General features: G+C 45.4%; 1 protein-coding gene and 1 long non-coding RNA gene across 4 annotated transcripts in view; one reads left to right on the forward strand and one right to left on the reverse strand.

Annotated features, from left to right (window-relative positions):
* TSPAN32 (tetraspanin 32) overlaps positions 1–22,014 on the forward strand; it is a 53,688-nt gene extending 31,674 nt beyond the window's left edge. Inside the window, exons 5-8 of one of the 2 annotated variants that reach the window (XM_044425540.1) lie at positions 12,476–12,577; positions 16,094–16,183; positions 18,767–18,850; positions 21,394–22,014. In XM_044425540.1, coding sequence (XP_044281475.1) covers positions 12,476–12,577; positions 16,094–16,183; positions 18,767–18,850; positions 21,394–21,543 — 426 coding nt within the window. In that variant the 3' untranslated portion in view covers positions 21,544–22,014. The remainder of the gene's footprint in view (positions 1–12,475; positions 12,578–16,093; positions 16,184–18,766; positions 18,851–21,393) is intronic. The other variant, XM_044425541.1, reaches the window with a different exon arrangement.
* LOC123021114 overlaps positions 1–25,283 on the reverse strand; it is a 47,345-nt gene that overhangs the window by 15,346 nt on the left and 6,716 nt on the right. The window contains exons 1-2 of one of the 2 annotated variants that reach the window (XR_006414255.1): positions 24,324–24,455; positions 14,830–15,079 (exon numbers count right to left, since the gene is read on the reverse strand). This is a non-coding gene — a long non-coding RNA (uncharacterized LOC123021114). Of the gene's footprint in view, positions 1–14,829; positions 15,080–24,323; positions 24,456–25,283 lie in introns of those variants that run through there. The other variant, XR_006414254.1, reaches the window with a different exon arrangement.

Here is a 25,283-nt window from a genome sequence, read left to right on the forward strand (position 1 = left end):
CCCATGGGCTTCATTAAAAGACGGGTTGCCATTTGAAAACACCCCCCGCCGGGAATTAAACCCCCCCCCCCGGCCCGGGGGGGGGGGGGGCGGAGCAGGGCACACCGAGCACGTGCCGGCCAGGTGGTGCCACATGGTGCAGGCAGGCCAGCAGCGTGCCGGCGGTGGTCTTCCGGGTGGTGGGGGTGAGCAGTCCGTCTCTCCGTGCAGCCGGCGGGTTAAAGCCCGCGGCTCCTCCTCCGCACCGCTCCCCCTGAGCGGCACAGCTCTCACCTGTGCTGGGGGGGGAGGAGCAGTGCGCACCGAGCGCATGCCGGCCAGGTGGTGCCACGGGCTGCAGGTGGGCCGGCAGCGTCCCAGGCGTCAGGCACACACACATTCGCTCTATAAGATGCACAGACATTTCCCCTTACTTTTGAAGGGGGGGGGTACATCTTATTGAGTGAAAAATACGGTATATACTTGGACTAACAAAAAGGTTTCCACATTCCCTCACCAAAGCTGTTAAATGCATTTAGGGACCACCTGCACATCACAATGGAGATGCAAGAATGCATCTCTGTTTTGGGATCATTATTTTTCACAGGGGGCAGGAACTCAGACTTATACTGTGTGCACCCTTTTGCCTCACAAAATTTCCTCAGTCTCAAAAAAACTCTGGAAACTGCTATTAGCCATGGAGAGGGAAACACTTAGGCATAATTTTTGTGCCTAAACCACAACCGATAGCTATTTTAGGGAGGTGGTTTTGGTTGGAGAATCGGTGTGGAGGAGAAGGGCTAGCGCCTCTCCTCCGTATTGCAGCCCCAGTCCACACTGTATTCCCTTCTGCTGCAGTCATGGAATTTCCTTACAATATTGAGTTCATCTATTTGCAGTTACAGCGGAAAAGGACAGCTCCCTTTAGAGTTGGTAACTAGCTAAAGAACAGGACCAGGAAAATGGATGAGTGAAGCAAGCAAGAATCTGCAGTAGAACCAATGCTATTCCACTTGTTTATGCATGACCTGGAATTGGGGGTGAGCAAGGAGGGACACAACCTTGCAAAAAACACCAAATTATTCAGGTTATTGAAAATGCAACCCAACAAGGCAAGGCTGTAAAGCATTTGGGGCATTTAGTATTCCTAAACACCTATCAAAATATATGTAAATAAATAAATAGAGAAGAAAAGATGACTGGGGAGAACATGTTAGAGGTTCATAAAGTATTCACGGTCTGGAGAAAAGGGAGAGAGAGGTTACCTAGGAGGTCACCTAGGGAAATTGATTGGAAGAGGGTTTGGGGCTTTTCCCACTAGGTAGGTGATATAGCAAACATGGTGATGACAGCTTAGATGTCAAAGGAGGGTTTAGAACTCCCTTCTCCAGTCTGATGCTCTCTGGATGTGTGACACTATATTACCATTGGTCAAGCTAGCTGGGAATGATGGGCTTTGCAGTGCAATACATCTACAGAGTATCAGGCCAGGGATGCCCACATTAGAGAAATTCTGGGAGAATGCTCCATGAATTGCTATCAACCAAGCAGGAACCTCCCACTTCAGAGGTTACCAAGTCCCAGTTGCTGACTCTGCTTGGCATGCCAGGTGTCCACTGCTGAAACAACCATCTCAGGACAATGTACAGTGAAAAGCTAATATAAAATGAATTATAATTTAAACACACACAGCTGGGAATGAGCAGGATGGCTGCGTTGGGCACTTGTTCTCAAGGCCTGCTGGCTGGGATTCATTAGAATCAGAACTGGAATGTGAAGCAGATCAAGAGAGAGCTGGGGAGGAAGGGCCAAGCCATGATGCTGAGATGGAAGAGGCAGGCACACTTATCTGAAGGCCAGATGCTTCAGGAAGGCAGGCAGTTCCTGGGAATAGTCAAGGTACATAGCAGTGGGGAAGGGACCATGAACATGGGACTTTTCAGACGTAGACCTGGCTGCCACAGTTCCTGACCCTATGGTGAAGTGTCAGCAGAGCCCGATTAGACAATAGATGCGTGGAGAGGAGGTGGACTCACTTTCAGAAGGCCCCTCCTGACGAGATGGGACCCAGCCATGCTCATAAGGAAGGTTCCTGGAGGCAGTTACTCGATTGGATCCAACAGACTGCTCTGTGCATGCTCAGAGAATCATTCTGGGTGATTTGTGCTTTTGGGTCAACAAGGACACTTTGCAAGGCAGGAGGAAAGGTCTGTGGCTTCTAAATGCTCAAAGGAGGAACCTCAGCTCATGACCATCTGCCCTCATTTTAAACAGCCACGATGTGCTGACCTTGTTGGAAGAACAAGGTACAAGAACAAGAACAAGAACAAGAACAAGGTCTCGCTTGTACACTAGAATCTGGTTCCCAGTGGGAGCTTTTTTATTGCATCTGGCTTCCCTCGCCCCGCCTCATTTTCCATTTGACCTTTTCTTCACATATGGCCAATTTCTACAGCTTCTGCAAAAACACCTGCTGTGCTACTGATTGTATCGCCTGTTGCCATCAAATCCACTCGGGAAGAGTATTGCTACACCATGTTAGGACCGACGCATCAGTCAGTGGGAATGCAATTGTCAGCTGTTCACTCGCACGGTTGGGGATGAAGCAGTGCTCGTGCTGAGGAAATTCTGTTGGACTGTATCATTATTATTATGGGGTTACTAGCGCAAAAACTAAAATGCCCCTTGCCAATAAAATGCCTTTCCAGCTCCTATTAGTTCTTATTCTCCATTGCCTCATTTGGAACCCACTTAATGTGATACTCAGAAACGACTCTTAATACAATTATTAGGGTCAGGGAGAAGCAATTTCATATATGTGTGAGAGACACCAATCATGGAGAAGTGGAATTCCTCCAAGGGTAGGTTCCTCTAGTACTCAGAATTCACCAGGGCCCCAATCTGACCTCCTGGGTCCCCAGTGTGACTAGATTCCTTTCTCAACCCCTCTTCCACCAACCTGGAGAGCCAGTGTGGTGGTGTGGTCAAGAGCATGGGACTGGGACTCAGAGGATCTGGGTTCTAGTCACCGCTCCGCCATGGAGCCAGCTGGGTGACTTTGGGCCAGTCACAGACTCTCAACCCAACCTGTCTCACAGGGTTGTTGTTGTGGGGATAAGATTGAGGAGGAGAATGATATAAGCTGCCTTGAGCCCTTTGTAGGAAAAAGGCAGGATATAAATAAAAAAACAAATAAACAAACAAACCTCTGTTCTTTGGGTGATTTCCCAGCTGATATTTACCTGCTGGAGTCAATCCCACTGAGTGTGGCTTTCCCTTTTTTCTGTGTTGTATTTTGAAGCATGGGGAAGCCTGGACAATCTCTTCTCGATCATTCCAGAGTGCAGGCCATGGAATAATGGGCTCAAGTTACATGAAGCCAGGTTCTGGCTGATCTTGAGCAAAACCTTCCTGTTAGAGCAGTGTGAAAACGGAACCAATTCCCTAGGGAGGTTGTGGACTTTCCCACACTATAGAGGCATTCAAGATGCAACTGGACAACCATCTGAGAGGGATGGCTTAACTTGGAGTTCTGCCCTGAGCAGGGAGTTAGACCCGATGGTTCCTTCCAACTCGACTATTTTATGATTCCATAAATTGTTTGATTATGTTAGCATATTTTATTCTTAATTAAAAGGAAACTATCCCTGCTCAGTGCTGAGAGCAGAATCTAGGAGGGCATGGAAGCCTGAGTCAGCTTTCCATCTCTGGAGACCACAGACAAAGAGGGAATATCATGAAAAGAATAGAAAATGGACTGTATAAAAGGTCATCATTATTGGTGTCTAGGAGTTAACTGACTGCTCCCTCACCTGTGCGAGGATCCCATGTCCAAGTGCAGACAGCTCAAAGATGGGCAGAACAAATGACAGATATATAAATGAAGACTAGGTGGAGACCAGGAGCCTTGTGTGTACAGGGAAAAGCGTTCCCCACCTTGGGCAGAGCAATCCTACCACCCCAGACAACTTCTAGATAGCCAGAGGGTTTTTGTTTTTTTTTTTTGGATTTCCACCTACAAAGGCAAAGAACCACTCCAACCTTGCAGCATGGGATCTGTGCTCAGATTCCTCAGAAAGCACCACACCAGATATTCCCTGAGGTCAATTACAGCACCCTCAGAGAAGAGCCTTGGGCTATATTCTGGGAAGGGAGGAGACCAGCTCCGAGTTCAGTGGTACCTTGGCTCATGAACTTAATCCCTTCTGGGACTCTGGTCGTGACCCAAATTGGTCGTGACCCAAGTCAAAGTTCCCCATAAGGTTCAATGGAAATAAGGTTAATCCATTCTGTAACCATTTTTTTAAATCAGAAAAATGTGAAGCAAAGTGACAAAGAACAACAAAGATCGTGGCCATCTCCCCCACCATCACCCCAAGCACAAGTGCGGCCAGCTTCCCACCCCCCACAGCATGACCAAGATCGCACCTGTCATCCCTGCACGCGCCCGTCATCCCTGCGTGCTGTGGGGTGGAGGGGAGATACAGGCACGATTGCAGGCACACTGGGGGACGGAGAGAAAGGTGCAAAGAGCACACTGGGGACGGAGAGACAGGTGTGAACAGGCGCACTAGGGGAGAGGGACGGGCGCGAACGGGGCACGGTGGAGGGAGAGAGGGCTGCGATTGCAGCCCTCTCTCCCTCGCCACCCCCAGCATGATTGCAGCCATTTCCCCACTTGGGGGCTGAGGAGATGGCCATGATCGTGCTGGTTGGGGGGGGAGTGGCAGAGATTGCGCCCGTCTTTCCTGCAGCAGTGCACCCGTGATCACACACGTCTTCCCTGCACGAACACAACTGCGATCATGGCCATCTCCCCACCCAGGGTGGGGGGAGATGGCTGTGATCTTAGTCGCCACCCAATGCAGAGTTCACAACCCACGTCAAAATTTTCATGAAAAATTTGTTTGCGACCTGATTTGGTTGTGAACCAAGGCGTTCGTGGGCCGAGGTACCACTGTAATGTGAATTTCACATAAAGAACAGATTTATATTACCAAACTAAATCGACTGTGAACCAAAAGCACTGTAGATTGAAACCATAGATAATATTAGGAAAAAATACAAAAAGAAATACCATAGCAAAAAGAAGGCGCTTAGATGTATGACAGAAGAAATACACACAAATATTGCTAAGGACAAGCAAGAAGTAAAAGGTGACAAAAATAAGGGCAGGGTCCAGAATGTTGTTTTTTTTTCTATCTGGTGACTAAAGACAACAGCCAATGCAAAGAAATAGAACAGAACAGTGGGGGCGGGGGGGGGGGGAGACTCTCCTAGAAGATCCAAGAAAGCAAAGGGTAATTCAAACCTCAGTTAGGAATGCTGAAAGAAAAACAAGGAACAAACTACCTCACCAGAAGAAAATAAAGAGAAGGTGGAAACAATATGCAGAAGAGAGGAAAGGATGACAGACTCCTTTGAAGAGGAACCCTATGAGGAAAAGCATGCATAATAAGAAAGTGATGTGCAAGTTGCTGTGAAAGCAGCTGGAAGGGAAAAAGCACCCTGGATGCCAGTAGAACTATTCCAACTCCAGAGACTGAACTGGTCCAAAGCCTAACTAGAATATGCCATCATATATGGAGTGCAAAAGAGTGACCCACAGTCCAGAAATATTCAATATAACTTCCAATCCCCAGGAAAGGAGGCGCAAAAGAAAGCAGCAACCATCACACCATTGCACTAACTTCCCATGGAACAAAGTGATGCTCAGGGTGTTGCAACAAAGGAATATCACCCCATGTGGCGCAAGAAACGCCCAGCATTCAAACTGGAGTCCAAGAAAGAAGCGGCATGCAAAATTGTATCCAAAAGTACATTGGCTACTGGAGTGCACCAAAGAATTTCAGAAGATCATCCTAGGCTTTATAGAAAGCCTTAATAGGCACTATGGATAGTCCTGAAAGTAATGGACCCAGGGGTTATCGCCAACTATAGACCAGTGGCAACGCTCCTCTTTTTAGAGAAGATGTTAGAGCAGGTGGTGGCCAAGTGGCTCCAGGCTCTTCTGGAGGAAACAGATTATCTGGATCCATTTCAATCGGGTTTCAGGTCTGCTTTTGGGATGAAGACAGCCTTGGTTCCCCTGTAGGATGACCTCTGCCAAAAGACAGGGAGAGCATGACCTTGTTGATTCTCCTGGACCTTTTTCAGCAGCTTTTGACACCATCAATCATGGTGTCCTTCTGGACAGGCTGGCTGGGTTGGGAGCTGAAGGCACTGCCTTGTGCTGGTTCCACTCCTACCTGGCTGATCAAATCGAGAAGGTGGTTCTGGGGGACAGTTGCTCTGGGCCCTGCCAATTATGCCACAGGGTATTGCAGGGCTCTATATTGTCCCCTATGCTCTTCAACATCTACATGAAACCACTGGGAAAGGTCATCTGAAGGTTTGGGGTGAGGCTCAGCAATATGTTGATGATACCCAGCTCAACTTCTCCTTTACAATGAATCCAGGTGAGGCACTGTCCATCCTGAAGCAGTGCCCGAGCTCAATAATGGACTGGACAAGGGCCAATAAACTGAAGCTCAATCCAGACAAGATGAAAATACAGTGGTACCTTGGCTCATGAACTTAATCTGTTCCATGACTCTGGTTGTGACCCAAATTGGTTGTGAGCCAAGTCAAATTTCCCCATAAGTTTCAATGTAAAAAAGGTTAATTCGTTCTGTAACTATTTTTTTTTAAATCAGAAAAATGTGAAGCAAAGTGACAAAGAACAACAAAGATCACCGCCATCTCCCTGCCTCTCCCCGCCCCTCCAGCACAACCATGATCGCGCTCGTCATCCTGGCGTGCAGGGGGGCGGGGTGAGAGACCAGCATGAACGCAGGCACGCTGGCGGGGGGAGAGACCAGCACGTTTGTGGACATACTGGAGGGGGGAGAGACTGGCACAAACGAGGGTGCGCTGGGGGTGGGGGGAGATGGGCCTGAATGCAGGCATGCTGTGTGGGGAGAGACAGGCACGATCACGGTTGCACTCCTGCAGGAAAGACGGGCGCGATCTCGGCCATCTCGCCCCCCCCTGCCCCCAGCACATTTGTGGCCATCTTCCCACTCGGGGGGGGGGGGGGCGGAGATGGCCATGATTGTGGTCACCACCCAATGCGGAGTTCGCGACCTGAGTCAAAATTTTTAGGAAATTTTTGTTCGCAACCTGATTTGGTCATGAACTGAGGCATTCGTGAGCCAAGGTACCACTGTACTTGGGTCAGTCTGATTCATTGAATGATCCTGTCCTGGGTGGGGTCATGTTCCCCCTAAAGGACAGAGTGCACAGCTTGGAGGTCCTTGTGGGCCCAAAACTCTCACTTGAGTCCCAAGCGGAGTTGGTGGCCAGGAGCACCTTCCTTCAGCTGTGGTTAATGTATCAGATATGGCCATATCTTGACAGACAAAGCTTAACCACAGTCATGCACATCCTGGTAACATCCCAATCAGATTATTGCAACATGATCTGAGTGGGGCTGCCTTTGAAGAAGGCCCAGACACTCCAACTGGTTCAAAATAGGGCCACCTGACTGTTAACAAGAACCAGTCCATGGGATCATATTACACCAGTTTTATATCATCTACACTGGCTACCAGTAGAAGTCTGGGCCCAATTTAAAGTGCTTGTATTTATATATAAAGCCCTAAATGGTTTGGGCCCTGGATTCCTAAAGGATCACCTTTTCCTGTACATCCCTACACGTCTGTTAAGGGCAAGGAAGGAGCCGTCCCCCAGGGAGGTGAGGGGGGTGGCAGCAAGAAGAAGAGCCTTCTCGGTGGTTATATCCCATCTCCGGAATAGGGTCCCCAGAGAAGGGAACCTAGCACTATCATTGTTTTAATTTTGGTGCCAGGCAAAGACGTATCTCTTCTCCAGGTATTTTAACAATGATAATCTTGTTAATCAAGATTAATGATAATCTTGTTTTTAAGATGATCCTGGTTTATAAGTTTATTTTAGTGTATATTATATATTTGTAGTTGCATATTTAAATCTTTTCTGTAATGATTTCATTTGTAGGGCTATGTTTTTGTATTATTGATGTTTTGTTGATGTTTTTAGTATGATTGATTTTAGAATGTTGTTGTTTTAGTTGTTGTAAGCTGCACAGGGAGCCCAGTCATGGGTTATGGTAGCATATAGATTGAATTAATTAATTAATTAATTAATTAATTAATTAAGGCAGGATACAATAGGAACCAAATGCAGCAAGGGTCAGGCCAGGTGCATGAGCTGACCTACACCACAGTCAGCAAGAAGATCCGTGTTGCTAGGGTAAGGCAGTGAGGCAGGCTACAGGTCAGGCAAGAGGCAGGCACAACACCAAACGGGAAGACCTGTGTGTCTGAGGCCAGTTCTGCATGAGGAGCCTGCTGGTATCTAGCTCTTCCTCCAGGACTCCCAGCAGAGCCTGGGACTGATCCTGCAAATGTGGTGGTGCTGCTGGCAGTGGTGCTGGCACCAGAGAAGCCCAGATCCTGACACAAGTTTCCAATAGCACACCCTTTACGGGACTCAGGGACTGCAGCAGCCCTTACGAGCATAATGGCTACAGTAGGGGAGGTACACACACACAGACTCTTCTTATGCACTCACCCAACATGTGAAGTTGCCATTAGGTCTCGCTGACTAGCCACTCACCCCATGCCCTCCACCAGCCATTCATTCTCTCCGCTGCAGCGCGATGTGACTGAATGCACATACCGAGGGCGTGTGCATCCCCTGAATGCAAGGAGCCCTGAACATACCAATTGGTACGCACACTGGGCCCATTTTCACTGCAGCTGAATGTGTGGGGCCAGCCGGTGTGCTCCTGCATCATTTTCACAGGAGACGTGGTCGTGCCTACCAATTCATGGGATGAGGCACATTAAAACCAGAAGTCTATGCTTTGTGCTTTTACGTGTAACAAAAGCCCCAGTGGTTTTCTGGAGGGGGTCAGTTCTGTCTCCCATTTGTCCCAGAAACAGTAAACAAAAACAGCATGAGATGGCAGCCAAGCCCATTTCTGACTGGTGCTGCTTCACTTCACATTCTCTTCCCTACCTCAGTCCACTCCCAACTCTCTTTTCATCTTGTGGGTTTTAAAATGTGTGTTTGCAAGCATAAGCATGCCCAGAGTTCCACGGCCCTGCAATGTGTCACAGGGATGTGATGGCAAGGAAAAGGGCTGGATATCCACACACACCTCTGCTCAAAATTGCCCTCTCTAGGAAAAGCAGCTGCTGAGCATTTAGGGCATGCCTCTGTGTACCATGCTAAATCTCTTCAGTGCAAAAACTATGTGGTATGTCTCTCCTTTCTTCATTCTGATTTTCTGTATCACCTTTTCCTTACCTAGTGCCCTTCAGGTGTTTTGGGCTTCAACTCACATCAGCCCAAGCCAACTTGGTCAGTGAACAGGAGCCCCGTAGTCCAAAACACCTGGAGAGAACCCAATTGGCAAAAGTTGTTCTAAAATATAGCCTTCATGCCCAACAGGAGAGGGGTTTGGGATTGCCAAATGAGCAGCTGGCTTCACGCAAGAAGCCGCCTGGGTTCACTAAAAATGTGTCATGTGACTTCAGAGGGCCTTTGCTGACACCCTCACTGCTTCCCTCAGTTCTGTTCTCTGTATTATTGATTTTCCTGTTCAGAAAAGCTACAATTTGCCTTCAGACTCACGGAGATCAATATGGAAGAAGGAAGAGAGAAGGAGTAAAAGAAATGGAAATCTACCAACTCCTTCAAAAAGCCAAGATCAATGTTTTTTTTCTGGTGGCTAGACAATGGTTCAAATTTCCCAGAAGCTCTGGTGCTCATATTTTTCAGTCAACATCTAGGACTTGATTCACTATTTTATGCACATAAATACAAAGGTAATTAATCACAGTAACTCACTGCAGTGTGTATATGTACCTACGAGGTAAATTGGTTGTCTTATAGCATCCTGCCAAGTGGTAGCAATTTTGTCACTATCCCAGATTTTTGATCTGTTATTGTCTGGAGTGAGACAGTTGGCTGCTTTGGACGTACATTTGCAAAGGCAGCTGGGTGGTCTCCAGAGGAAAAATCAGAAGTGTTGTTGGGAGTGGGGGAGCTTGGAATGAGGGGGTCAGACACTGAGTTGAGAGAAGTGGAGACGCTCATCTCAAGGCCAGACCATCCAGGTGGGCAGGCAGGCTCTGGGAATAGGCAAGGTATACAGCTGGTAGGAGGGGACTTAGAGCAGGGGAGTTGCTCAGACACAGATGAGATGGGCATGGCTCTTGACCCATGGCATAGTGTGAGCAGAGGAGGGTAGTCCAATTAGAGGGTCGGCCTGCAGAGAGGAGGCGTGCTCATTTTCAGAAGGCCCTTCCTGAAGGGATGGGGCCCAGGCAAGCTCCTAAGGAGAGCTCCTGGAGGTGATTGGGTTCAATGAACCGTGCTGCGCATGGTCAGAGATTCATCCGGAGCGTTTGCACATCTGGAAAATGCTTTGGGCAATAAAGAGCATTTTGCAAGAAACGCCTGTGGTTTTAAATGTGCAAAGGGAGAACCCTAGTTCTTGATCATTATTAAATGATATTTAAAAACCCAAGACAGCTTACAAGGTTCTCCTCCATACATCTAGTCAGATGTATGGCGAGCTTCTGTCTCTTATGAAGAATGACTTCTCAGATGAGTAGCACACCAAATGGGTACATCTTCAGTGAAATAACATGCTCTGCCTCTGTGCTATGGTCCCTCTCGTTGCATGTGCACCATGGTTATTAACCCTTTACCGAATGCTTGTCTGTGTTCACCTACACTCTTCCTTTATTCTAGTGTCATTCCATCAGTCTTTATATTACTAGCATGGTTGCTATCTTCTACCAAATTCCAAGCTGCCGTTAGTGAAATGTGCAGGAATTCACAAAGGCAGTCATCACCATACCTGTATTTCTAGAGCAGCAAATTGGCAGTTCCATTTCCGTGTCTTCCTTTGATGAAAACATGATTCCATTCTGCTTCAGTGAACCACCAGCCTTGGGCAAAAGAATCTTGTGGCATAAGGCGGAACATGCAATTAATGGCTTGATTGGGTTTTTCTATCTAGAATGGAAGGGTTTTCTGGTGCTATCATTCTGGACGTGTTGGGGTAGTGGTAAGCCAGTTAAGTCAAACCAACAGACAGCAACAGCAGGGCTTGTTGGGAGACTGGGACACCAGTGGATGAGAGAAGGGCTGATGCTATGAAGTGGTAGGACACGACCTTCTGAGGGATATAGTTATGGGAGGACTCGAGTAGTGAGAGCCTTTGAAGAAGGAAGCATGGAGTGGCAACCTAAAACATCTTTGGTTTCAAAATTGTCTGGGAAAGAATGCTATTGTTTGTCCTTTGAATATGTTGGTGGCCTTTTGCATTTGTTACATTGTTGAATGGTATAAACTAAAGCAGTCTTCCCCAAACTGGTGCCATCCAGATGTGCTGGTCGGTAATTCCCATAACTCACCACAAGCATCTGTAGGGCACCTGTGTGGAAAAGGCTGATTTAAACAAATGTGGGATGATTCTTCAATATGATAGGGTAATCCCCATCCCCATAATTAAGCAATTGCAATAGAAATTGCTTAACTAGGATCCAGAGACATTTACTTCATGGAAATATGAGAAGAACCAGCAATGTCTGTTCTACATCATGGTGAGAAACCTTTTATTCTTTTCAGAGGGATTAGGGCAAGAACTCATGCTTTAATAAATTCTGAAACACATTTGAAGGTTTCCATGTATTCTCTTTCATAGCAAAGCAGAATCAGATCAAGCTCTTTAGTTTCTGAATCCATTCTTTAGTTTTGTTTATTTGGACAAATCTTTGTTTTGCACCATAAGGATGCAATTCATATCTTGAATTCTACGTCAACTGTGAATATTACTTTCAGCTGTTCCATCAGCAGAGTTGGTCATGGCGGTGTCACAATGGCTCACGAAGGGTTCTTTTAGCTCTGCAGTGTGATTAGCTGCAGTCTTTTATTTTAGTCTCTCAAGAGGGTTTTGAGCAGGGCTGGCTGTACTGTGTACCATAAAATACATGACAGTTCTGTGCCCAACAATCTGACCTGAACTCCAAGAAAAGCTGCATTCGGCTGCCTGTTCATTACAACAGTACCAAGCAGGTTGGCACAATTTATCTGACTCTGCATGATGTCGTCTTATTCCCCCATCACAGGGGTGGGGCAAGAAGGTACAAAGGTCCATCTCCAACTACTGGGAATTTCACTCTGCTCCCTTTCCTCTTTCTGAGATCTCAGCAGATATTGTTCACAGTTTGCAACCATATCTTTGCAGCCCATAAAGACTTCGCCTTTACCTCTGTTCTAAAGACACCCCTGGTTTCCAGGAGACTCGACTTCTGTGCCCTCTACTACATTGTGCATGTTGTTGCACCACTGATTAGCTGCGGTGCAGCCACTGTGATTTAAAGCCTGCAGGTGGGATCATCTCTTAAGTAATGCCTGGCATCTACAAATTGCTCTCATGTACATGTTGCCGTTGTAGGTGGAAGATGCCGTGATGGACACATATGATTTCGTTTATGAGGATGTCCGGAACAATTCTTCCGATATCCGAAGACAGGAGCTGCACAACATCCACAAAACGGTGCCCTGCACGTATATTTTGGACTAAGCCAGGGTGGGGGATATTTGCAGGCTAGGGGCCAAATTCCAGCCTAGGAAAGGTCTTGGGGGCCACATCCCATACGTGGGCAAGGCCACTGGCACACGGCCAAGCCAGACTCAGAGTGGGTGAGGCCAAATGCGATGGCTATTATTTTAAGCCTACTCAGGAGTAAGCAGAACAAGCCCTACTCAGATGCTAAATGGGACTGGTTCACTTAGCAGCTTTTTGGAATCACATCCCAAATATCAAGGCACTGCAATGTTAGTCGCAAGAAAAGAGGACAAACTTCAAAAGTAAGCAGGACTGAATCACCCCGTTGCCGTCTCTTCTCTCTGCAAGGAAAGGCTCTTGCCTTAGAACAGAAATAAGAATTTATTTTCCCCTGCAGAGAAGGAGCAGAGTTGGAGAAGAGGCTAGCAAGCTTGACTGGGAACCCCAATGGGTAGTATCCAGCCCACAGGCCACATGTACTCCATCCCTGCTCTAGACAGTCCCAAGGAAAGCTATTTCAGGACGATGGAACCTATTCCAGAAATAGTCCAACATTTTGGTTTAGTTTTTGCTTTCTCATTTCTAATAAATGTACAAATTATATTTTGCACATGATCCAGCCAATTTTAAGTACACTGAAGCTCCGTTGATTTCTATGGAAGATACTTAAGAAAATCTAACCCCCACTGAAATCAATTATGGTTATTTGCTTAATTCTTTCATAGATGTTTATACCACTCTTCATTGGCACTTCCAGGGAGACTTACAAGAACATGAAATACACAGTAAATATAAACTCTAACCACATGTTTTAAAAAGACACATTGGAAGAAGAGTTTTAAAAGCCTGGGAAAATAAAAATGGGTTTGGCACTGGAAGGTAACAGTGTTGGCGCCAGGCAGGCCTTGCTTTTAAAGTGCTTTAATTTTGTCTCTTTATTTTTTCAAACACAAAGTGCCACTTTATGTGTATATTGTGCATACCTTTTAGTTCTCTACAGTGGCTTGCATAAGAAAACAGATTAGCAATTGGCACAGCCCAATGGGGGAAGATACTCCATTTAAGGCCAGTATCAAAAGACTCACTAAATTGCTAAGATTTTTACTATGGTCACCTACACTGATGTTTTGCAGTGGTGACACACTTAAATATGGCTGAACTTTATATTATTACATCTTATACCTGATGCCTGGCTTACAAAACCCCAGGATACACTTTCTGGGAACGTGCAATGAGGCTGTCCTAAGGAGAAGAGAATTCCTGCAGTGGATGGAAGTACAAACAACAACCTAGAAAGAACGCTCTGATCCTCCGTTAGCATTACTGGAGCACAAAAGAAATAGCAATGTTGTGGACATGTGCGAGGCTGAGCAGCATGGAGGGAAAACTTGTCAGAGAAGGAGGGAAGTATGCAAGTCCTCTACACACAGCAGACAGAAGGAAATTCCAGGTCCAGACTTTATGGATCTGTTTTTGATAAAAAATCTCTTTGGAGCCGTAGAGGAAGATCAATGTGCTCACTTAGCCTATGGACCTCTGCTTTTGTTTCTCAGCACACATAATTTAAAGCCATATTTTGCATTTCTAATCATAAGGGGGTGGGGAGTATGTGTGTGTGCCCCGCACCCACGGTAACTGCAAGTCCTACATTTAGATGGCATGAGTGCTGTCAAGGCACGAAAAGAACAAGAAGCCCATATTAACAGATGGGGAAACTGCAAAATATAATTTGGCTCAAAGCATACCGCAAAACAGATGAGGTTGTGGAACCCTTCCTAAAGATTGCAACCCCTGTGAGGACCATTGCCTAATCTGCTAGCAGTTATCAGAAAAAGACATCAAGGACAATTAAAAATCACTGTTCTTCTTGCAGCACAATTCTATGCACGGCTACACCCAAGTAAGACCCAGGGAACTCAGTGGGGTTTATACCCAGGTAGCAGTGCACAGGATTGCAGCCTTATCCTGGGGAAAAGCAGAAGACATACTTTTCTTTCTTCCTTAGCCAGGACTTGAATGGCTTCATTAACCAGTCAGGACGACCACAGTACAAAGGACATGTTTGTGCGCAGAAGAGGGAACGGGCATCTAGCCAGGGCTTATTTCATTTTAGCTATGGCCACTGCAGCTTTGTGTTCAGGGCTGCAGAGCATCTTTTAGCCTGAAGGCGGAATTCAATTTCAGAGAAGCTCTCTAGAGCTGTATTTCAGCGGTGAGAAGAGAACGTTGTCTGGACCTACCTGTCAAGCCCCCTGAAGGAGGCAGGGCATTTATATCCTCCATCAGGAAGCACCTTGTGCAAAAAGCTCCCGTGTGTCGAGAAGTAGTGCAGGGCAGCCCTTCTCCAGCCTGGTGCCCTCCTGATGTTTGAGGCTTCAACCATCATCAGCTCCAAGAAGCCCTGGAAGGTCTCATCCAAAATAGGTGGGGTAAGTCAGAGGTGATGGACACCACGTAAGATGCTGCAGCCCAGCACATCATTTCATGTTTCTGCGAAGGCAAACCCTGAATCAAGATTCCATGGACACACGGGATATTATCATGGATGATTTAAGGAACCCAGTTACATGGAGATGTCGTTCATTTCAGACCACTGCTTGTGAGGAGCAAGACACACATAATCAAGAAGACCACCCAAACGACAACCCTTTCACGAGTCCAGAAGTGAGGGCAAGTTTTGAAATAGTTCATATGGCAGTTCTGTGCCAACTACAACGTAAGATTAAACAGAAAGAGGAAGTTAATCTTTGCACATCATGTAACCTTTGTGCGTCGTTGTCTAGCTGGCATACACAGCATGGCCCAGGCAGGGCTGCATGTTGTACCTACCTCTTGGGGCCACAAAGTCTGTGTGGCTTATAAAGTGGTGTGTGGAGGCTTTTAGCAGCCCGTGCAGACAAATGGCATCATTTACCTCTTACTGCAGCAATGTGACTTACACTTGTGCAAAGGGCTTTGAAGTGCGCTTGCCAGAATCAATGGAGCAGAACCCACATCACGTGGAACGACAGGAACGTTCCTCCCCTCCCAAACTCCCTACACCGGTTGCAGTTGTATATCTTGCAGAAGTGCATAATACACAAGTCCTACTAGTCTCAGTTCAAGAAGTAGCCAAAATGGCATCGCCCATGCACAGCACCACATGAAATGCTGGCTGGTTGTGTAGGGTGGATGCTGATAAAGAGAAAGAGAATGAAGCAGCTGGAACTTGAGTGGTCAGGACCCTGAAAAGAAGTCCTCCATACCACAAAATTTGGTTGCAAGAACCCCCACTCTCATAAATGCTAATGCCAGTTTCAGTTTTACCGTGGTTGTGGAGCTGCATCCAAAACTGTACCATCCACATGCAAGAGAGAAGGTTGGCAGATGCACCAAGAACATTGTGGGGGTGGGGAGGCTAAGGGAATGGAGAAAACCAAACAGCCCCATAAGAATTCCTGTGGAATCGATGTTTGGAAAGCAGATGAACTGTGACGTAACTGGCACTTTTATTTTTTCTTGCAGTTTCTCTGTTGTGGGAAGAAGTCACCCTTTGGAGAAGTGGGCAGTATTGAAAAGGAGTTTTGCCCCTCAGCAATGGAGGGAACAAAAGAGGTAATCAAATGCTGTCCTTTGCTTTCGTTTTACATGTTACAGCAGCAGTAGGAGAACCCTTTCTTTTGTTTTAGAAATTGTAAAATTTGAAATGCTTTAGTACTGCTGAAAGCCTACTCTGGGAACCTTTTACATAGAAAGGCAGAGTAACAATGGAAGAATGAAAATAAGCAATTCTGCATTGTAGCCTGAATTTATTTGACTGAACATTACAATACTTATCCTGAAGATCTTTATAAAGCACTATAGGAACAAACTGTAAAACCAGACACACTTGCCTAGCTGCCACTGAAATGTGGTCACTGCATCTATTACTGTCTTTTTGTAGCTAAAGGGCAGTTTCATCTAATTTCAATGATATTTTTCCTGCTTGTTAGGGCCAAACTATATATTATGCTAAATGAGTAGTGTGCTGCAATGTCTGCGTTCTTTCATCTGTAATTAATTACAGATCTCAGGCCGGGCAATTGGGATCAGGATCCTTTCCCTCCCCAGCTGTAATTCACGTGAAAATGCCACCCTGTCCACTCCCACACGCAGGAGCATGAATCTTCAAAAAATTATCCTGATTCAGTTAACAGCAGAATACATTAGAATGCCGGCCAAGCGTTCACGTTGTTTTTGGAAGCCCTACTTTCACTGACTTATTTTTTGACATGCAGAACGATTCTCTAGCTTTCATGGGTGGAGAAAAACTTGGCAAATTATGAGTGAACGCCACTGAAGCTTCACTTAGTAGCCCTGTTAAATCTCTCCTGCAGCTGCTTGTTTCCATGCCTTGGTTCTTCTCTTCTGCACTTCTTCCCATCCAGACCACACTTTGCCTTCAGCCCTCGTCTTGTGCTTCTCAACGTATTGCCAGGATGCACCATTAAACACTGTGGGACATTGGGCTGTGGGCTGGCTGTCCCTTCGCCACACAACTGCTTTAGTGACTAGAGTGTTTGACTGAGACTCTGGAGCTCCAGGTTCTAGTCCCCACTGGACCACGAAGCGCACTGAGTGATTTGGGGCCAGTCACTGACTCTTCACCTACCCTGCCCTGCCCCACAGGGTTGTTGTAAGGATAAAATGGGGAGAAGCGAGACTACGCAAGCAGCCTTGGATTTCTTTGTAGGAAAGAGATGAGATATGGATGTAATACATACATAAAAACAATTTAGCATCCCTTGCCATGAGAACTGATTGCTGAGTCTTCTCACCATCCACAATTTTGCCCTCACTTTTCCTGAATGAGCATAAAAAAATGAAAATTTAAGAACATGTTGGGGCGGATATTGCGGGGGGAGGGCGGACTGGCTGCAAATGGCACTCAGGTGACAACGGACTGAACAAACAGATATGCTATTAAGCAGGACGTTGTGCAGAACGTAGCTTGGCCTGTGAGCATCTACCATGGAGAGGCAGCGTGCAGCTGTTTGTGCTCTGCGACCTTCCTGTTGACACTGGGGATTGCAGTGCTGCTGAGCAGAATGTATGTGTAGGCACCATATCAGCCCTTTCAATCCTGTATCTGATCACACCTGGACACAGTCCTTCCACTCACTTTGGCAATACATTGGTCACTGATTCGCTTCATTTAAGATATGGTAAAACCAACAAATGAATCCTCCGATTTAGAAAAGCGCAAATATTTGCTATACCCTCACAACCAGCACAAATAAACAGATCTTTAACATGCACTGAAGTGACAACAGCACGGGAACGGCTGAACCTCTATCAGAAAAGAGTTCCAATAGCCCCTCAAGTAATGCTTTTGCAGGACCCCAGAAAACAGCCATTGATTGGGAGAACATGCTCACCTTCAGAGGGAATACTATATGCCAGCCTTGCTCGGCTAGTATCTTCCGGATGCCTCAGACTACAGCTCCCATTTTCCACAAGCCATTGCCAGCTGGGAATGATGGAGGCTGTAATCAACACAGCTGAAACTTGATACATGCATGCTTCTGGTCACTCTGCATGCAAAAGGCATGGAAGCAAAGCTAGCAAGATTCAGCAGCAAGAAGACAGTGATCCTTAAGGACTCTCTGCTAGTGACCTGAGACTTGCCATTCTTTAGCATCACAAAGTTCCTTTACGGACTAACAGCAACCAAAACTGAATTTCTGAGTAAATAATTGGGCTGCATGAAAGTAAGGGAGAACCATGGTTCATTTCATTTTCATCTATTTGTTTCATTTCCACAGTGGCCTCTCAGTGGGCAGCAGCGAGGCAGGATACCTTTCGGCACACTGGTTACATTCATGTCTTTTCAAAACCAGCAGCCATGGCAGTTACGGAATTTGAAAGAAAGCAGTGGGGTGTGGCAGGGGGCTCGTGAGAATGTAAGAATATCCTTGCTGGGTCATACAACTGTATGTCTGATCAGCCCTATGAGAGATCTAGGCCAGCACCTTGTCTCTCACCAGATGCCTATGAGAAGGCCCCAAGCAAGACAGAAAGGTCTTTTCCCATTGCAGTACCACAGCAGCTGGTTTTCCAACGTGCATCCCACTGAGCTTATTCTCAAAAAGCATGCATAGCATCTCAGCCACACTTAAGTTCCCTCTTGTTCTTAAAGCTGTCTCTCCCGTGCTGCAGGATTGCCTCCAAGAGATCCAACGCTTCCTGAAAAAACACATGGCTTTTGTGTCTCTGCTGATGACCATCACAATATTCTTCATGGTAACTATGCATGCCAGTTGAAGCTATAATGCAGAGCTAAGGTTTTGTTTTGTGTAGAGAAGGGTAGCATAATTCTGCAGCAGTCACAGTATCTTGTTCAGTGGAAATATAAACCATTACATGGGAACCTTAATCATTTGCTTGAATTTAATCATTTCGTATGGGAACCTGACCTTTATTTATTAAATAAGCCTTCTAGTTTCTTCATTGTAAATAAAGCATTCAGGTTTTAAATTCTACTGTCAGTTGTACTTTCATGCTTCCCGAATTTGTGTATATGGAGAGAGACTAGGCTGCCAATTTATAAAGGGGTGGACCCAGAGTTAGGCTGGATTAATTGCACTGGTGGAAAGAGACATCCTCACCCTCCTGCTTCTCAGAGCAGTTCCTCCAGTCCCGCTGGAGGTGTGGCACAGTCAGGCAATGCCGCTGCATGGTGTGAGCCATGCTGTGCAGACACTGCTCCCCTAAGACTGGGCAGAGGGGCCTTCCATGAGCAAAGCCTTGCAGAAGGCAGATCCTGGACCCAATCCATCTCTTTCTTTGATTTCCATGTTAACAGACACTTGAACTTCATGTCATCCCAGGCTGCCTTATATCAGGCTACCTTAATTGACATGTAATATTGTCTACTCCAATAGGCAGTGGCTCTCCAGTGGCCTTCCCTAATCCGTGCCCTCCAGAACTTTTGAACTGTAACTCCCAGTTTTCTGACTGTCAGCCATGCTGGCTGGGGCCGATGGGAACTGACAGCCATAACATCTGAAGGATATCAGGTCAGGGAAGGCTTTGCTCCAGGGTCTTCCTTACCACCTGCTATCTGGTCTTTTCAAATGGAGATGCCAGGGATGAACCCTGAAAGCTTTGGATGCAAAGCATGAGTTCTACCACTAATTTATGTTCATATTAAAACGTTTTAAATTTGGTGGATGTTAAAATGGATCCCTAAAGGGAGTGGGTAAGTACATTCTTCAGCCCACCTTATCTCACGCCAAAAGTGGTGGGAGTTTTTACAAAAACCCATATGGATAAAAACAGCCTCAGCCAAAGCTGCATCTGTACTAAAAGTTGACACAATTCCTTTTTTGGAGCAGTGACTGGAATACAGCTGGAATTGCAGCTATTCCCCCCCCTCCCCCAAAGCCAACGCAAAGCCAAGAAGGCTCTATGTCTTAACTCCATGTGCTTCTCAGAAAGCGAACAGCCAACAATGGCAGCCACACTTGTTTGGGTTTACAATAAAAGGCCAACCTATGGGTTTGTGTAGGGGGACAGTTTGGTAACTGCTTTCTTATGACCAACCAAAATCCCACAGTCTACAAGCTTAAAATGGTTTGGGGATGTGTGGGAGAGTATCTGCTCTCTGTTCACATAATTGTACATAAACTGCTCTTATATTATGTACAATTGTTGAATTTTTAATTTATTAGCATCTCTGTAAACCACCCAGAGAGCTTTGGGTATTGGGTAGTATAGAAATACAGTGCATGCATGGATGGGCAAAACCACCTATCTTCTCTTACAGATGGGCCACTTACTTCTCCCTCTACTTTGTCCTGGATTGGACTTTGGGGGGGGGGGTTCATTCATAGGGTCGCCATAAGTCAGGCATCTTGACAGCACATGACAGCAGCTCCTTCTTTGTCAGCTTCCTTTCAGCTTCGTCAAGGTCTAGTCAGCAGATATAACTGTCTGTGCCAACTTGATGGCAAGTGCAAACAAGAAACAGCTCAGAACAAAGCTTTGGAAGTAACTGTTCCCACACTGTGGGGCTGCCTGCTCGAAGGAAGTGTTGGAACGACTATCCTTGCAAAGCTTTTGCTTGACGTCATTTCCTGTAGCTGTTTAGTCATACTGAATGAGCTTGTACAACATGCAAACAATTTTAGGAGGGAATATTACAGGCACATCCCTTTATGCACATAATTGGTATATTAAAAAAAGGGGGGGGCTACAGGCAGCCCCTCTAAGGTACCTCAGGGTCTGTGCATGGGCACCTCATGGATGCCTCCATTGGGATTGTGAAAGAGGGCCACTCTTTCACCATCCCAGTGGACATTGGATAACAATCTCTTTTATCTCTCAAAAGAAAAAAATGTTTAAAAAATAAAATGGCAAGCTGTGGCAAGCCTGAAATAGTGCTTTGCAGATTCAGGGAGCGACAAAAAGTGTGATACCCCTGCAGTGTCCCTGGGATCCCTGGGGAGGTCAAGTGGGAAGGAGGAAGCCTTGGAGTCTGGATATGCCAGACAGTCTGTTGGGCAAATCACTGCCCCTGTGGCTTGTAAGCCCAAAGGTTTACCATGTTGTGTGAACCCACCCATAGTGGTTTGTGACTCCTTACACTAGAGATGTAGCAAGGGAAGAGATATAAAAGGCTTCAATGACCACGTGAATGGGACATGCATATATGTATATGTGTAGATGGATGTACATGGATTTGTAGATAAATGTGTACTTGTCTTGGTCCTATGCACTATTACCAGGCAGCCCCTGGACAGTCTCAGATTTTTAATTCCCTTTCCTTTATCTGTTCACCCCAGGTATATGGCATGATCTTAACTTCATTCCTCTGGTACGCTATCCACTTTAAAGACAACTTGGACCGGAAGGGCAAGTACATTCTGGCAAGGCAACAGAAAAGATTTCCCATTTCTTCACAAGAGGAACAATTGCAGCTATCGAGACCATAATGGATTGGCTTGTTTCTCACAGCTATGAAAGGCCCTTCTTCTGATTCTTCTGTCTCCTTGTTTTTGCTTCACAAGTTCCCTGTTCTAAATATGGCTGGACTAATCTTATGTGACCAAGAAGGCTGCTGTATCTGTAGATAAAGCTCAGCCAGTATGTTGACCTGCGGGGACGTCAGAAGCAAGCAGGTTTGTTGAAGGCAGGATATAAACCACAAGTGTGCCTGCCAGCTGAAAGCTATCATTTAGAGACCCCAAAATAGCAAATCAAAACAGGACAACATGCCCAGTGGAAAGGAAACACATGGAAATTGTTCAGCATAATAATGAGGAAGAATCTTTTAAAATTCAGTTGAGACAGACAGAAAAGGAGAAAATAGCAAGTTATTTTACAATTGTATAGTTTCTTTTTGAGCCTATTTGCATTTTGCATACTTTCTCAGTTTAAATAAATTCATATACCTTAAATATAAATAATGGCTTTGCATATTTTAAAAAAGAACAAACCTGAACACAACTCAAATATGAAATAAATGTTGCATTAGACCTAGACATCTCAAGCTTTTCATGATTAAAGTGGAGTACTAGACCTACTAGATAGTCATCCAGCACAGCGTAAATTACTTCCTAAGTTTCAGATAAGTGGGATTTTATCATAACAAATGTCAGCTGGATCAGGGCCCTGATATTCTGAGTTCTGAATTCATCATTCAATTTGCAAAGACACCAGTATGATTTGAAATTCCACACTCTTATTTGTTCTAGTGTTGAGAAGTATTTGCTGCAAGCTCAGATACAAATATATGATAGCGATTATTCCCCAGCATCCTTCCTCTTGAACAGAACCGAAGGCAGCTTACAAGGTTCCTCTTTTCATTTTAGCCTCACAATAGCAACTCTGCGAGGCAAGGTTGAGTGTTTGTGACTGGCCCAAAGTCACCCAGTGAAGAATACAAACAGGATCTCTCAAGTCCCACTCCAGCATTGTAACAACTGCACCACAATGGCTCTCCGTGACTTTTGCTTTAAGGGAACTTTCTATACATCAAGTGTTGAAGTGCTAACATTTTCTTCTTGGCCAGGACAATTACAGTCTTCCAAGTAAGGGACATTCTTGAAGACTAACTTTCCACAGTGACAAGTCTAGCATTTAGGATTATATATGCTCTTTGTTTATGTAATCAGTTTTGACTCCAGTTTTGACTTGGCAGAACAATCAAGAACATGAGAACTGGTCAAATGGCAATTGCAAAGTCCTCAGATTATGAGTGGTCTGTACCTTAAAAGACACATTCCTCCACCCAGTACACCATAATCCTGGGCCTGTTACAGTTATTTATTTATTATGTAAAACAAACAAAGCCAACTAACCCCACCATGCATACGGCATGCAATAACACACACAACATCATGGAGAGGATGACCCCTTGGTTCTAATAGCTTTTCAAAAGCATCCCCTATAAGGGCTTTGCATCCTAATTTCAGGGGTAATTTATTGGGGAAATGGTTCCCCTCTCTGGTATATGCTGACTCCCTAAAGAGGATGGGTGTTGAGACCTGGATACTTCAAGCAGGCTTGGAATTATCATTTTGTTATTCATTGCTCCTTCACTGCCAATGTTATCTAGTAGCACAAAATACAGTGGTGTCTTGTACTTCAAACAACTCTAACTTTGAATTATCCACAGTTCGAATGCTAAAGTCGAGATAAAATTGCTCCAAAGTTTGAATGATGCTTCTACGTTCAAACAGCATACACAGTGAAAAAACATGGTTGCTTCATAAACGTCATCTGTTACACCCGAGTCATCTCACACTGTGAAATGTCTCTTGTGTAATGGTCATGCAGTACAGTAAGTGCAATTTTCATTTTATTCTACAGTACATATTTACATATTTTATTCATTGTTTTCAAGTTTTAATTAATAATTTTGACATGTAATTGTGTTATTTTTACCTTAAATTATGTGTATTTGCTGTTTAATTTATCAAAATGGGTATTGTTTAGGGTCTGGGAACGGATTAATTCACTTTTCATTTCTAACAGGGAAAGTTGATTCGGACTTCAAGCAATTCAGAGTTTGAACAGCCTCCTGAAACAAATTAAATTTGAAGTATGAGGCACCATCATATAACAAAAATGCTTCATGTTTTTCAAAGACTACGCATGAAAAAGATGGTGTGTGTTAAGGAAAAACAGTTCAAAGTAGAGGAAGGAAATGTGTAGCCCTTCAGACATTGTTGGATTGCAAATCCCATCAGCCTTAGTTAGCACAGCTAATGGTGAATGAGGATGGGAGTTGTGGCCTAGCCATATCTAGAAGACCACACATTTCCCCTTTCTGGTGTAAAGATACACTAGTAAAGTACCACTATTTTCTCCATATCACCAGGTAATACGGGTTCAATACTCAAGATACTACAGGTTTGTTCTTCCACTCCTGTGTGTCCTATTCTGTGGTTCCTTAATGCTCACAGGGGAAGTTGGTAGCATTTGAGACATTAAGAAACAGAACCTTGGATAGCTCCAAGTAGGTCCTGCTGCCTGGAAACCTCTCCCACTAGGTGAACAGGTGACTGTCCTAACCCCAAAAAGTAGCCTGTGCCTCATCATCATCAGAGTCCCCGCTGCACCCTAGAAGATCTGAGGGCTGAAGGTCCTGAATCTGGGACTCCTCTGCCCTGTGATTGCTCCCAGTGGGTTATATGCATATAAAGGCTCCAGTGATAAAAGGATCTTTGACCCAGGACAAGAGAGGAAAGTAATTTTCAGCCATGCCTACCTGCCACCCTCTGTGCCCCCTCCCCAAATCTGCTCTGCAGGGTTGGGGGAGCCTTTGGAACAGCAGGACAGGCAATACAGTTGGCTTCAAAGGAGGGGGAATTGTCAGATCCCTCCTCCTTTCTGTTCCACTGATGGAGGACTCTGCTGGATCAAAAAGCCTTCCAGCACCTGACAGATGCCAACTGGATGCAATCCAGTAGCTGCTGCCACTCTCAAGCAGTTCTGAGTTGCCAGCATGGAAAAAGTTTTAAACATAGATAAAGCTCTGAAAAGGGTCCATTCTAAAAAGAACTAGCTCTTGGCTATTACTGATAATGTTATCCCAAAGGCCAGATGCAAGGTCACGTGACTTCTGGCTGCTTCAAGGAAAATGAAATTAAAGTGCTCTTCTTTCTCTCCCTTATGCATACAAACAGTGTTGTTATACTTGCTGGGGTATTAGCATAATGTGTGCTAGGCAGTAAATCTTCCAACACAAGGAAGACATACACACAGCTGGCAATAGCTCTGGCTGAGACAAAAAGGACAAATGATATTCCAGTTGAGTCCTACACTTAACTTGCATGCAACTTTACTCAGCTCACATGGAATCAGCCTCTGGCCATGTCCTACTCCTTTCCCAAACATCTCACCATAATTCTGCTGAAATTGGCAAGCACTTAGGTAAATTGGGGGTGGGCAACTTGTGACTCTCCTACAATTCCCATCCTTCCTGACTAGAAGCCATGCTAGCTAGGGCTGATGGGACTTGTAGGCTAAAACATCTGAAGGCCCACAAGTTGCCAACCTCTAAAATAAATAGACAAGAGAAGGAAGTGGCAGGAAAGCGCTGCCATCGTCCCAGATGACGCCAAGGTAACAAGAAGATTTGAGTTTCTTGATGCAGAGCTTGGGTTCCCCTAGCACAGCATGTGAACTTGGCACTGCAATAACTAATTATGATGTATTCTTCTGAAAA

The sequence above is a fragment of the Varanus komodoensis genome, unplaced genomic scaffold (genome assembly GCF_004798865.1).
Source record: "Varanus komodoensis strain SLA01 unplaced genomic scaffold, ASM479886v1 scaffold16, whole genome shotgun sequence".
Taxonomy (NCBI): Eukaryota; Metazoa; Chordata; class Lepidosauria; order Squamata; family Varanidae; genus Varanus; species Varanus komodoensis.